Source organism: Pholis gunnellus, assembly GCF_910591455.1.
Source record: "Pholis gunnellus genome assembly, chromosome: 16".
Classification (NCBI taxonomy): domain Eukaryota; kingdom Metazoa; phylum Chordata; class Actinopteri; order Perciformes; family Pholidae; genus Pholis; species Pholis gunnellus.
Window position 1 is genome coordinate 17557684 of NC_136543.1, and position 13691 is coordinate 17571374.

Below are 13691 nucleotides of genomic sequence, written 5' to 3' on the forward strand. Positions count from 1 at the left end.
CTTGACTCTTTTGATCATTCTGGACCTCTTTTGTGAAGAGCCTCATTCATCTATACTATATCATGAGTAAGGTGTAAATGTGACAAATCCGTTTCAGATGTTTAACCCACCTCTTTCTAATGCATATTAGATTTTCTTTTCTAAGGTATAGGCTTCTAATTCCTGTTACTACTCTCTTTGCTGAGACCAGCAAAAGTTTAATTTGAACACCGTCCTCACTGTACTTTTTTACCTCGATGAAGACTGTTTTGAGTCATGCGTGAGTTATCCAATCATTTATAAATGAAAATGTTTAACTTGCAATCAGAGCGCCTCATATTTTTCAGACTGCCGACCTACATCGTGGACTTCCATTCAAAGTCAGCTGGACAGTCCCTTTAATTGTTAAATGCAATGTCATATCTTCCCTGATGGTTGTTTAATACCACATTATCTTGTTTAAAAGTATAATTCTGCCTATTTCAAAAGGCTTCGATGAACAATAATTATATTTATAACCGTAAGTGCTAACAAACATTGTTGAAAAGTGATATAAAAATAATCTGATGAATGTAGCACATATTTATTGCTTATTTTGTGTTAAACAATAACAATAGTAACCACAAACCACTGTTCATATACAAGAATACAGGAGTATAAATATAGAATATCTGTACTACAGGTAGTATTTGAGCATTTCCCAAACACACACACACACACACACACACACACACACACACACACACACACACACACACACACACACACACACACACACACACACACACACACACACACACACACACACACACACACACACACACACACACACACACACACACGATGTGCTCAATCACCACCACCTCAGATGGTGATCTGCACTCCAAACATTCACTCACTCGTCCACAAATCCAAATGGAAGACCACTTGTGTTCAGTCCCGCCCGAAGAGCGTCTCTTCTGGTGTTTAGTGCTCGGAGTACTGCATGCGCTCCTCATTACTCCCCCTAAACAGTCTCTGCATCCTACATTTCAACTTCACATTTAGGAGCTCAATAATCAAGGCCGAACAAGAAATGATCCAACATTCGACATCTTGTTTTGTCCCATTTTGATCCTCCGTGTTTAGATACAGATCCAAAACGAGGCTCACTGTTGACTTCTCCTAGTGGTGCCAACTATAGTATGTTTACATCAATACATGTATTATGACATTAACTTTGACACATTACTTTAAAGCTGTAGACAGGTTACACCGTTATTGAGAAGATTGACGGCCTCTACAATATGCCAAAAGAGAGACAATTTCCCATACTGCTGTACAAAGCAAATTATTTTGCGGCACAAAATAGACGGAGCTGGTGAAGTCAGTTCAATGGCAACAAACACCCTCTTTGCAACAGAAAGGAGATTCATGACAAATGCAATCTTTTGAATAACGCCAGCACTGATACCAATACAGACCAATCCTCCCGCCCCATGCTCCTATTTGTTTACACCACAGGTTCACAATTTACTTGAAAATGATGTACTGATGTTCTAATACACTACTTATAGCACCTTCTAATATGACACCATCGGATGTTAAGACAATATGGAGACGCAATGTCAGGTTGGTTTGAGCTTGGGGTGTGTTGGTTGCTCTCTCATCGCTTAGAGTTAGCATATCCTCCTGCCCTGCTCCAGGTCCTCTGCCACAGAGTCCAGGTCTGAATTTGATTAGACACTGTTGAGTAACAGAATGGTAGTGGCTGAGCTGGGAGAGGATATTTCGGGGTTAATGACATGGGGATCTTGTTCATCCCCGGAGTCCCCTTCTTGTTTTGGAGCTACAGTTAAGGTTAGCTTGTTCAAACCAGCTTCTAGCGCTGCCTCCGCTCCCTCTGCTCTGTCACCTGCAACACACAGAAAAAGAGGGCATGCAGCTGTGAATGAATGTGCACGTTAAAGTAAACCCATGATATACCAATTTATCTTTGCTAACTCTTTCCAGTAAATGCAATCTGCCTCTTATCATGGTGAACAGGATGCTGTTTTTCGCACAGTGAAAATGGGGTCACCAGAATGGGACGGTTCAGATTCCACACAAGTAAGCCTATATAAACAAATTATATCTTTTTGGAGTAATATCCAGGGTTTCAGTGGAACACTATTTCATCTTCCCAAGGGACAGAATAAATACTATAAAGAATCATTGGAGTGTACAATATGCTAAACATACCTTTACCCCAGCTCTGTCCTTAACGAACTTGAATCATGAAATTGGTACTGATACTGAGAAGTGTATCACAAAACTAAAGGTTGCACGACGAAACTTTTATCATATAGGATGAAGCATCCCATCAGAAGTCAACACACATGTACACACTGATGTGATGAACACACACCTCTCTCCTGGTCGCAGTCTGGAGAAGAAGCTCCACTGCACTGGCTGCGAGGGCCCAGGAGAGGCGAGGCATGCCGAGAACCCCACACCGACTCTGGGTCGTGAGGGCTACAGGGGCTCGCTAACTCTTGTTCGCCAGGACAGGAGGAGGAAGAAGAGAGGACGGGGGGAGAGGAGGAGAGGCACGAGCAGGGGGTGTAGAGTGAGGAGGGCTGAGAGCAGGGCATGTCCAGGGGGGTGGAGGCAGAGGTGGAAGGTTGGGGGGAGGAGGAGGAGGGGGACGGCATGTCTCGGGAGGAGGAGGAGGAGGTGGAGTGAGTATCTGTGTCCTCCTCTGAGCTGCTACTGTGACTGCCCTCTTCATCGATTGATACGGACACCACTGAAACATACACACACACAGATATGCACATTAAACATGCAGACACACGGATGCACCAACAAAACAAACACTAAATGTTGATGAATAACGTGGTTGCATATAGTTGCACTCACTTGACAGACCGTCTGACTCCATTTTGAAGTTGGCGATGTCCTCGTCGGGCCCATCTCCCTCCGCTCCGACACCCTGTTCCCTGGTGCCCATGGCGAGGGAGCGTCGCTGGGCGTGGATCTCTTCAGAGATGCTCTCCAAGTTGCGTAATGCCGTGCGGTAGTCGGTCTTGGCACCCACAAGTTTGGCCTGACGCTCATCCACATGGCGCTTGAGTTGCTACGAGGATTTAAACGGTTGTTTAGTAAACGCACCGTCTTGGTAAAACTTTTTACATGTATTACAATATTTACATTTTGACAGTGTTTCCTAAGCTTAGTGAGCATGAGAGCTTGTAATGCTTTCTTTGTTATAGAGCATCTTTTGTATAATGTTTACAATGTTCACCTTCTCAGTTTAGCATGTTAGCATGCTCACATTTGCTCATTACGACTAAAGTACAGCCGTCATTAGTTTTGATGGTATTTGGTCATAAACCAAAGTATTTGACATATTAAAACTTTGAACAATGGTGGAGCTTGATGGAAGGTTATTACAAATGTTATAAAAAATGTATTAACTCCAGTGATTTCAACTGTTTTTGCTCACATTTTAAATTGTTTAAAAGCATGCAAACATATACATACCTCAAGCTGTAGATAATACTTGGCTTTCAGTTCAAAATACGGCCTACAGGGGGAGAAAGAAGAAGAAAAACTGAGAAAGAGGGAGGGAGAAATACCGACTGTCACTGGAGAAACTACTGGAAGAATAACACTCCTCTGTGAGCAGTCACATTCCTTGGCTCTTACAAAGGGAGCACACCCCAACACAGCACAACCAACAAATGAAACATCTGGACTGCATCAGATGACATCAAATTAGCCCTGCTTTCACACACACAGCGAGGCCCAAGCAGGGGGAAAAGAAAGGGAAACATTCAGAGCGGAGACAAAGGCACAGACCTGGATTTGTTGATGGAGCGTTTCAGTTTCTTCTCCAACTGCCTCATGTGGCTGATGCAGGAGTTGTAATTGGCTGCAGTTTTCTTGTGTTCGGCCTCACTGCGCGTTCTCTCCAGCTCTGCGTCCATTACCTGAAACAATCAAGTGTTTTTTTTATTAATTGTAGAAACCAAGCAAAAGATGGGACATTTCCATATTATCATAGTTTCATTTTTTTCTGTCAGCAGCTTCAGTCTAAACCTCAACCCTCATGCACAAACTTGTAAGCTTGGAACTTTTCCCGTATTTTTCAGCTGTCTTGCATCATGTTTCGTACCCTCTGTGTGGCATGGTTGAGCATTTCCTGCCAGGCGGAGTCAAACTGGCGGCTGTCCTCCTCCAGCAGCCTCTCCTCAGCCAGGGCGATGGTCTCCTTTGCCGCCCGCAGGATCTCAACCGCCCGCTGGAACTCCTGAGTGGCCTTTTGGGCTTCGACCTGGGCCTTGAGATCAAAGAGAAGAATCCGTTATAGGCCTAATAACATCAAGTGTGAAAGCAAGGTAGCTACAGGCTTCCTGCTTAAAGACGGGGTTCGATGATGGATTGGGATTTCACTCGGTTATGAAGTGGCAAGTGTGAAAAAGCTGACGGAGAGCTTAAATCATAGCGTTGTGACATTAATTTGACACTAATTTCTACCAGCAAGTTGGCCCAGCATTTGTTCTCACATGGTGTGAGTGCAGCAGTTGTCTTTGTGCTGCTTCCAGTGTGTGTCTGTGTATCTTATGACCTACATTTCCTTTGGAAGAACCACTGTTGATTCCTTATGACAGCCATAGAGGGACGAGGAGATCGCACAGAAAGACAAGCGTGCCTTCATCCAATGGACAAACGGGAGCTTTGTCGCTAAGAAAATCTGACACTCTGTTCGTGGGTTTTTCTGCCCACAGTCCCAGTCAATGGGTGGATTCATCCCGTCATGCTGGACATATTTGGACCCACTCTGTCCACTCACAGGCGTGACTTAAAGGTCAATGTATTGGCTGAATACTAAGCAGTTACAGTAAAAAAAATCTTTTTTTTCCTAGAAAATATAAATGAAGAAAACCGGGTTATCTGGGTAATTTGTGAATTTCATTGAGATCTTGTGGAAGCATAAAACTTTGCAGATGAGGATTCCCACATAGAAAGGTGTTACAGCAGGGATTTATCTTGGACAACCACCTTCACTTTCTGGTGAAAGTATTATATTAAAGCCATAAAAATAAACCAAAAAGAATTTCACAAGAACTTGTTTCAAGACGAAGCAACAATATCGAATTTAGCTGGGCCTGTAACAACATGCATGCATTACCATCATAATCCATACCTACCTCTACATATTAAACATCCTAGCCCTCCTACACGTCTTGCAGATCTTCAGTTTAAGAAGGTGAAATGGTTTAAAGTAGGCAGAATATTTATACAGAATAATTACAGCAGACGCATCTAAGAACAACTCTATCTGGCATATCATTTTACATGAATCTGAGACATTATGCAACAGCAGGCTGGCCCACTGTTACTCTTCCTCTGGTCCTTTTTTAAAAGCTTCATGGGGTTAGAGAACATTTTGTACAGAGCAACAGTTTAATGGGACACATTCAAGCTGAAGGGAAATCACTTATTGTATGTGTGGTGTTCAACCCTTTGACATTTTATACCAGCCTGTATGTCCCCTTTTCCTGTTTTAACTGATTAGTCTGTCTGCATTGACTGTATACTACAATGGAAACTCCAGTCTGTCCTTCTATCCTTGAGCTTTTTCAATGGATTATTGTATGCTATTGTTGCAGTTGAATGGCCATTTTTAACTACGAAATAAATTCATCTATTCATGTTAAAACTAAAGACTATTTCTACAGTTTCAAACTTAGATGGAAATCTAAATGTATTTTCTCAAAAGCAATAGATGACCGGAAAGAAAACTTGACCCAAGCTGCAATGAAATGGTCCATACAAATAGTTATCAGTTAAGTTATTTCCTCTACCTTAATTTGCTAATCGGTGCTTTATTTTAGAAAAGGTTAATTAATTCTATGCTTATACTCGGTGTGCATAACTTACGGATTTGACACCTTACCAAATGTATAAGAGTGGAACCACAATACTCTCTCCAATGGTCCTTTCCATCACAATTTGAGCTGCGACCGCTGCTGGGTTCTGCACACACAACCAAACTACAGGTGTGAAAGCACCCTACAACAGTACATTTGTGACGTAAAACCAAAATATTGCGCTTAAACGTGCTAAAATATAGAGTTGAGGGGGAATTGCAGTTCTGTTTGTCACTATAAGCGACACATTTCACGTTAAACAGCTTTAACAACTCCCAAAAGGTCAGTGTAGTTCTCTCAGCTGTTGCAAGCTTTTTCTCACGGCCTTCCCTGGCTTTCTGTTACATTAACCCCTGTGACATGACCCCCTGCCACTGTCAGCCATGTTCATGATAAAGGCTCCAACAGTGACGTGAGCAAGCACAGATCTGCATCGTCTCGCGCAAATTGTCCGAAAATCCGAAAGCGTCTTTTGTGTCTGTACTGCTGCGATATCTTGAATGATTAGGTAACCGAGTGAGGTTTGACTAGACCCCTTCGAGAAGAGAGAGAGGAAGGGAGTGGGGAAGATAAGTTGCTCTTTGCGTCTAATCTGCTAGTTTGACTGACCCGTCGTCTTTGTCCCTCCGTCATGACCCATTTCCCAGGCTGAGAGAAGAGAAGGGGGTGCAGGCAAAACAGAAGGACGATGATGGATATTTGATGAGGAGAAAACATGAGCAAGGAGACTTTAACACCATCCATCAATGCCTTTTGTCAAGTTGGAGATAAAAAAAAAAGTCACCCAGAAGTTACCGTCCTTCACGGGACTTCCTGGACAGGGCAGCAGCACACTTCCTTTCTCATGCCGGCGTGGTGTTTACTCATAGTGTTGTCAGTCGCTAAGCTCAACAAACACAGTGACTCTGCGAGTCTCTGCCTCTGGGAGTACCATGCATCAAAGGTGCAGGGACTCAGTTTTGCCGTTATCTTTGTGGCACAGAAGCCCGCTGAGCACGGTGACGGCATGCAAATGAAAAGCATTGTATAAGGTAATTAACTTGATGTCACAGATCCCACGATATCTGACCGTCTGTGAGGGCAACAATACGATGGTTTTGTTCTGAAATACCATGACGCGCTGTCTCATCGTGTAAGCATGACCTGGCCGTGCACATGACTCATTTTTATTTCACGTGCCGAACACCGTCATCCTGTCTGACGCCTTTTATCTTGAAATTCAACCCATTTACAGTTTTCTGGAGAGATGAGGGGGTGATGATGTGGAGAGAGGTGATGAAACAGGGAGGGAGAGAGAGAGAGAGAGAGAGGGGTACAGCAGACAGACAGACAGTGGCGCTGAAGACAATGCTGGGTAAAAAGGACAAAAGATGGGACACTAGAGGCAAATTCCTATACACCGCACCCCAGTTTGTTGGAATGTAGGAGTATAAACATGGGGGGTTGGGGGAGACTGGTTTATGGGTGGGGGTAGGTACAATTGTGTGTGTGTGTGTGTGTGTGTGTGTGTTGTGGTGAGGTCAGTGAGGCTAAGCATTTGAATCCCTTTAAAGTAGGTCATGTATTAAATATTAAATATTCATCCATAAATCATGACCAGACAATTCGCCAGTTTAACCTGGGGGATTCATCGGCTTTGCTCTATATAATCCCCCTGATCATATACACACACACGCGCACGCACACACGCGCGCAAAGCTAAGGAAGGCTTTGGATCTTTTCACATGAAAGCAGGTCCCATCAAAATTCAAAACCTCCCAGTAATCCCCGACTCTCACGTGTATCTGTTAAAAGCAGATGCTACTGGCGGGTAGTTTGTCATAAAGCAACAGAGATAAGCTAGGACACACACACACATACATCTATTTCAGTTTGAGAGCTCAGCGATGACACCAATGTCAGCCTTATGCTTCTGATGAACGACTCATAAGCTTCTTCCTCATTGGCTGAGAAGTGGGGTGTGGGGGGGGGGGTGTGCCGGACTCTAAATTGCTGGTGCTGCCAAATCGGATCAAAGCCTCAACAGGCCGGAGCAATTGAACAGCGAAGGACGTGACCCATCTACCTGCAGCAGCGCGGCAAAGGAGGCAACACAAGATTGTGGAAAACATGGCAAGTCTAGCAGTTTCAGTGCAGCTCAACTTCTCTTCCACACACTGTTTGTGTTTGTGTGTGTGTGTGACACTAGCTTAGGACACAGAGGTGTGACTGAGTTTAAAAATAGGCATCATGTGACTGTGCTCCCTTTTAAGTAGATATAAGTGGAGCTCTTTAAAACTTCTCATCGGTAATCCTCAGTAAGCCTGCCCTCACACTCACTGCTGACCTCAGTCACTCCAGCTGTGTGTGTGTGTGTGTGTGTGTGTGTGTGTGTGTGTGTGTGTGTGTGTGTGTGTGTGTGTGTGTGTGTGTGTGTGTGTGTGTGTGTGTGTGTGTGTGTGTGTGTGTGTGTGTGTGTGTGTGTGTGTGTGTGTGTGTGTGTGTGTGTCTCTACCTGTCGTGCTATTTTGCGGGCTTCCCAGTATGGTTTGGAGTCGTCCACAGCTCGTCCGATCCGCTTCACCTGCTCTTCCAGCTTCACTGTTGCCTCAACCAGCACCGCGCGAAACCGCTGACGGCAGTCCTACACAAACACACACACACACAATATATAAAAATATATCTTTCCCATATAATTCCTTGTCTATTGATCCCTTGATTTACTGACCACTTATCCTGTGGGCAGTAATAAAATAGCTAATTTATGTGGCTGAAATAATATTCACTGATAGTCTACTTAAGTTGATGGTATTTTCAGTTTTACAGGGAAAATAAGTTTGTTCACTACATTTAAGAAGGCGGCTGTGACATTATACAACACAACCGTGAGGTAATTGTTTACAAAATGTCACCAGAAATGCAAATGTTTTTTTAAATGTCACGGTCGTACCACATGACATTTGTAAAGCCAAATTCATCTAGATGAAGAAACGCTGAAATCATTTTAATTAAGAAATGTTGTGTGAATTTATCTGTACACAACATTCATTTTTTTGAAGAATGTTAATAGATATTCTTAGTTTTTGGACCAAGCCAAATTTGAACGATGGAAAAAAATCTGCAAGAATATGAAATTAGGGTTACAAATTGTGAAGAAATATACAGTATTCTCTGCTCTGAAACCACTCGATCGTGGGTGAGGGTTGATGTGTAGTTACAGTGAATACCACATGCTGGCCATCTCACTGCTGTGAGCTATTTTTGTAGAACGTTATCGTGCAGCTCTATAGACGGAGCATGCCAGTTCAGCCCTACACTAACTTAAATGGAGATAAAATAATTCAGACGTGCGTCTCTTCTAGACTTTGCAAATGTTATCGGATCAAATTAATCAAATTGTTGATTTTTAAATGAGTCATTTTGCTCAAAACAATCTATCCGACATTAACAGTCACAACAGAGGCGACTGAGCAGGCTACGTTCCACAGTGACTTTGGTTCATCGAGCCATGTAACTCCACAATTTAGTACAGTAATCTGAAACTTTTCACGTTTTCAGCAATTATTTTCTAGCACGTATTTATGTGTTTAGAAACAAATTCCAGATTTGACTTTACACCGACTTTAATGTTTTAAGCTTTAGCCACGGGTCGGCTGTCCTGCTGGCCCTCATCAATTTGGCCTGGCGCCTCCAAAGCGGCTCTTCTAATTCAAGTCATCACTAAACCATAAGCCAAACACAAGCACATGCATTGAGACACAGTGCAGCTGTGTGTCACTTTGGGTTGTTGAGCGTACATTCTTTGGTGGTAAACTCATGTTGTGTGAGAACTGTTATTGCGAAATTAGCAACATCTGTGTGTGTGTGTGTGTGTGCACATTTCTTTTGGCATAAAGCCCAAAGTGGCACAGTGACGGTAGACCTATTATTCATGGCCGACGCCTGTCATCTCCTGATCCACATGGCGGGGTTACTGAGTGTGCGTCTACATGTGTTGCAATTCACAGAGAGGGGAGTTTGAAACCTGCATCCTGTTGGAGAAACTGACGGAAGAATACAAGAGAGGGAGAAGGAAGAGGGCGCTGCAGGAAGCACACTTCCTGTGACATCGTTACGTTTCCTGACTTCCTGTTCCTGCAATGAGATGGTGACGCTGCGTGCAGGCGGGGAAGTTCATTCTGTACGCTATTGGTCATATGTCTATATCGTAGAGGATGTCACTCATTCGTCATCTCTAACGCAATCTTGCATCTCTGCCACGAGAGGTTTTACCTTTTATGCTGGCAGAGTATAGAGAGCCTCAAGCATGGATTTAACCTCAGTGCCTCGGCTTTCCCTGAATCCTCTGAATCTACTGTACACGGTCCTTAATCAACTCCAGACTCAGCAGGGAAACAGCCTGCAGCCTGCCAGCAGCACTTTTCACATTCTTCAGCTCCCCGACTTTCATTCTGCCTCACGATGAATCACCTTCTTTTCTTTTTAGGTTTGCTTGTGTCAGTTTGTTTTTTTTATCAGTGACACAACTGTTGCTTAAACATTGTTGGTAACTGTTGGTAAACATGCACTGGATCTTTAAGGATTATCCATAATTTAGCTGTAAAACATGAAGAAAGCAATATATAACAACGGTACCAACATTGAGACGTGTGTGTACAAATCCTGTCCTATCTTTGTCTGTTACATTTATTTATGCAACTTGCTTGTGGCATTCGGACGTGAGTGAAGGTTTAATGAGAAACAGAAGGGGCGTACTTTGAGGAAAAGAAAAACATGGCCTGCCTCTGGAATGTTTTGACTTTTGCTGAACAGTAACCTTTCTAGTAAGCGTTTAAATCTAAGCGAGTGCTGTAAAAGAACTACGACCATCCATCTTTCTGCTGTTCCTCGCTGCATTTTGCAGCTTTTTTCAGCTTTAAAATATTGAGTATGTTTTTAAAGGAAACAAGGAGAGCAAGGATTTAGATTGCTCCAAACGTGCCATTGGGCCTCTTGTAGCCCTAAGAGTTCAGTGTATGAAGGAGGAGTAACAGCTGCTGCTTCAGTTTTTCCACATTTTCCCTCAGAAGCAGCTCCCACATTTAGAAAATGTCCATCTCTGCGAGACTTTCCGTGTAAACTATTTTCTATGCAATGACTTCGCTGCCAGGAAAATTCCTTAAAACCGAACTGGAAACAATATGAATAATCTCACAGCTCCAACGGGTTTTCTCTCTTGTTTAGAGTGAGATTTTGATTCCGAAAGTGAGACTTAATGGCTTCTCGAGGCGGGTGTTGGAGCTCAGCCATGGCTGGAAGTGTTTACCCCAGCGGGGAGGGAGGCACTGATGATAATGACAGTCGTGTAGGTGTTTTGTCTTACCTCCAGCTCGCTCTCCCAGCGGTTAATGTCGTCTGTGGACTGGTTCAACTTCTCCAGCTCTCCCTGTTTACAGAAAACACGGCATTCATGCAGCGACACGGAGGGAAAAAACAGATTGTGAGTCTAGAGGCCCAACTGTGTGACTTCAGTTTACCAGATTGCTGAGCATGCAGCCTTGAGTGTGTGTGTGTGTGTGTGTGTGCGTGTGCGTGTGCGTGTGCGTGTGCGTGTGTGTGTGTGCGTGTGTGTGTGTGTGTGTGTGTGGTGGTGGTGGTGGTGGTGGTGGGGGGGGGGGGGAGAAAGCGTTAAAGGGACAAATACTCTTCGTTCTATTTATTTAACATTATATTACATTTCATGCACAGTTGACACATTCACGAAAATAACTTATATTGAGTGGAACAGTAGTTGTTGTTGCGTTAATATAATAAAGTGGTAATATTTCACATTTCCCTGGCTTTTACTGTATATGTGTGTGTGTGTGTGTGTCTGTGTGTATATGTGTATATGTATATATATATAGTCCACTGAATTTAAGGTTAACACCTTTTAAGACAATATTCCACACAACCTGACTTTCACTGGGCTTCTTAATTCGGTCTCAATGTCACTTTCACTGGTGGCCACATCTGGATTACATTTTTAAAAATCCCACCTGGATTCTTGGATCCACTTCTTCCGTTTCTTCTTCTTCCTCATTGGCACACTGCGAGTCCTCCTCGCGATTATTCCCATTTTGTAAAGGATCCATTTTCAGGATATCTGGAGATTCTTTTTTTTTGGGTGGAGTGAAAGAAAATGTGGGTCTTCACTGCAAAACAAAAGCGCGACCCCGGGGTGGTGGACAGCAGGGACGTCCGTCCTCACTAACCTTTGCACAGAGTCTGTTGCATGCTTCGGGCGGTTCTTTTACGGTGTCGGTGCTTTTAGAGGAGCAGAGGAGTCCGCTGTCTGCAGACCGAGCAGCGCGTCTGACCGCTGGGAGATCCGACACACGCACTGTGGGGGAGATCGCAACCTCGGGGATAGGCAGCAGCACAACTGTGAAAAAGAAAGTTATAAAGTCACTATATGACTACTTCTGGTTTTGACTTTCAAAATAAAAGCCATGAAGCGTAGCAGGACTTCTGTGAAAAAGGGGCTCGACTATGATAGTCATCCATATGTTGATTTTATGTCAAACAACCCTTATCATACAATAAATACATATCTTTAATATATTAAATAAACAAGAGAAAACCGCTGCTTTGGAGCCTTTACTTTACTTTTATCTCAGTTGCGGTAATAAGGGTTTGGAGGTCATCCTAAGATGTATAATGTCAATTCAGGAATCGAACTGGTGACAAGTCCTCAATAATACTACAGGACCGTTACTGTAAATGTTGGATGTAGAGATTTAGCCTTAAACACTAAACCTAAACAAGTCTACATATTCAACTCCTCGTTAAGAGCCTATAAGTCATTTCATTGACCACCACAATAATAAATGTACAAATAGTGTAACATCGACTCATAGATGAATCATAATAAATATTTTGACACAGGATGATTTTGACTTATCAGACAAGGAGTTTTAGGAGGCATGTAAAATGATTGTTGCATAAAGAGTCTGGACATTGCCAGAATCTCTCCAGCTGTGCTCGAGACCATTCTCCTCCAGGTATGAACAAGATGTTGGACTTTGATACATGGTTATGTATTATTTTTGTATTTATTATATTTTGTATTACTTCCTGCTTCTTAGTGTTTGTTTTTTACTCTATTGTAGCTTATTTCATGTGCTCACATTTCTTCCATTTGTTTTATTACTTGTTTTACTTTGATCCACTATGTCAACTGTTTTTTTTTGTGTCATTATGTTTGTATGTTATGAAAAAGTTAATTAACAACTTAAATTACGATACATAACTATTTTGATACTTTCTCATTTAATCATAATAAAAAATAAGCTATTAACAACTTTTGACTGGTTGTTGTCGTGTACTAGTAATAAAACAGTATTATTTAGATAATGATCTGTACATTTGTTGTACTTATTTAAACTTGAGTGACACGTTTTTTCCCCCGAATCTATCTAGTGTCCCCCAAACTATGCTTTTATTTTGGCAGGACAGACGCTCATATGTTCTGGTCTTATTGAGCCTTCTTAATGCGAGCTTGATTCAGCTCCAGTGTGCGATGGTGAGCTGGTTTCACTCGCCCTCTGGTGGTGAGGACTCCTGGGAGCAGGGAGGGTCAGACTGGAGGCATGATAATAACAGCCGGCTGCATTCCTGTGAACACGGTGGTGTTCAGTTAAACCAGTGGTTTCCAGTATGACAACGATGGGAGGTCATTAAAGTTTTTTTCAGAGAGTTTAGGTGAAGTAGTGGTTCTATTAATATTTCAGAATTAAAGTTAATGTATTTGGAAATGGGCTACAATAAAGCTGAATCTCGTGGTTTAATTGGTCATTTATTGCTGTTAATTAAGTG

General features: G+C 42.7%; 1 protein-coding gene across 1 annotated transcript; it reads right to left on the reverse strand.

Annotated features, from left to right (window-relative positions):
• Nucleotides 1–548: 548 nt before the first annotated feature.
• LOC306708584 (SH3 domain-binding protein 5-like) lies at nt 549–12203 on the reverse strand. Its single transcript, XM_079176448.1, has 9 exons — nt 11873–12203; nt 11218–11280; nt 8371–8499; nt 4118–4282; nt 3802–3932; nt 3484–3526; nt 2860–3076; nt 2366–2746; nt 549–1873 (listed from the first exon to the last, which is right to left on the reverse strand). Exons 1-9 carry the CDS (start codon nt 11966–11968, stop codon nt 1698–1700), a joined length of 1401 nt encoding a protein of 466 aa, XP_079032574.1. The 5' UTR covers nt 11969–12203; the 3' UTR covers nt 549–1697.
• Nucleotides 12204–13691: the final 1488 nt, after the last annotated feature.

Coding starts and splice junctions, on each gene's coding strand:
- LOC306708584 (XM_079176448.1), bottom strand. CDS start 11,968: ATGGATCCTTTACAAAATGGGAATAATCGCGAGGAGGACTCGCAGTGT. Junction 3,933..4,117: donor TCAACCATGCCACACAGAGG/GTACGAAACATG, acceptor TGATTGTTTCAG/GTAATGGACGCAGAGCTGGA. Junction 3,527..3,801: donor CGCTCCATCAACAAATCCAG/GTCTGTGCCTTT, acceptor CTCCCCCTGTAG/GCCGTATTTTGAACTGAAAG.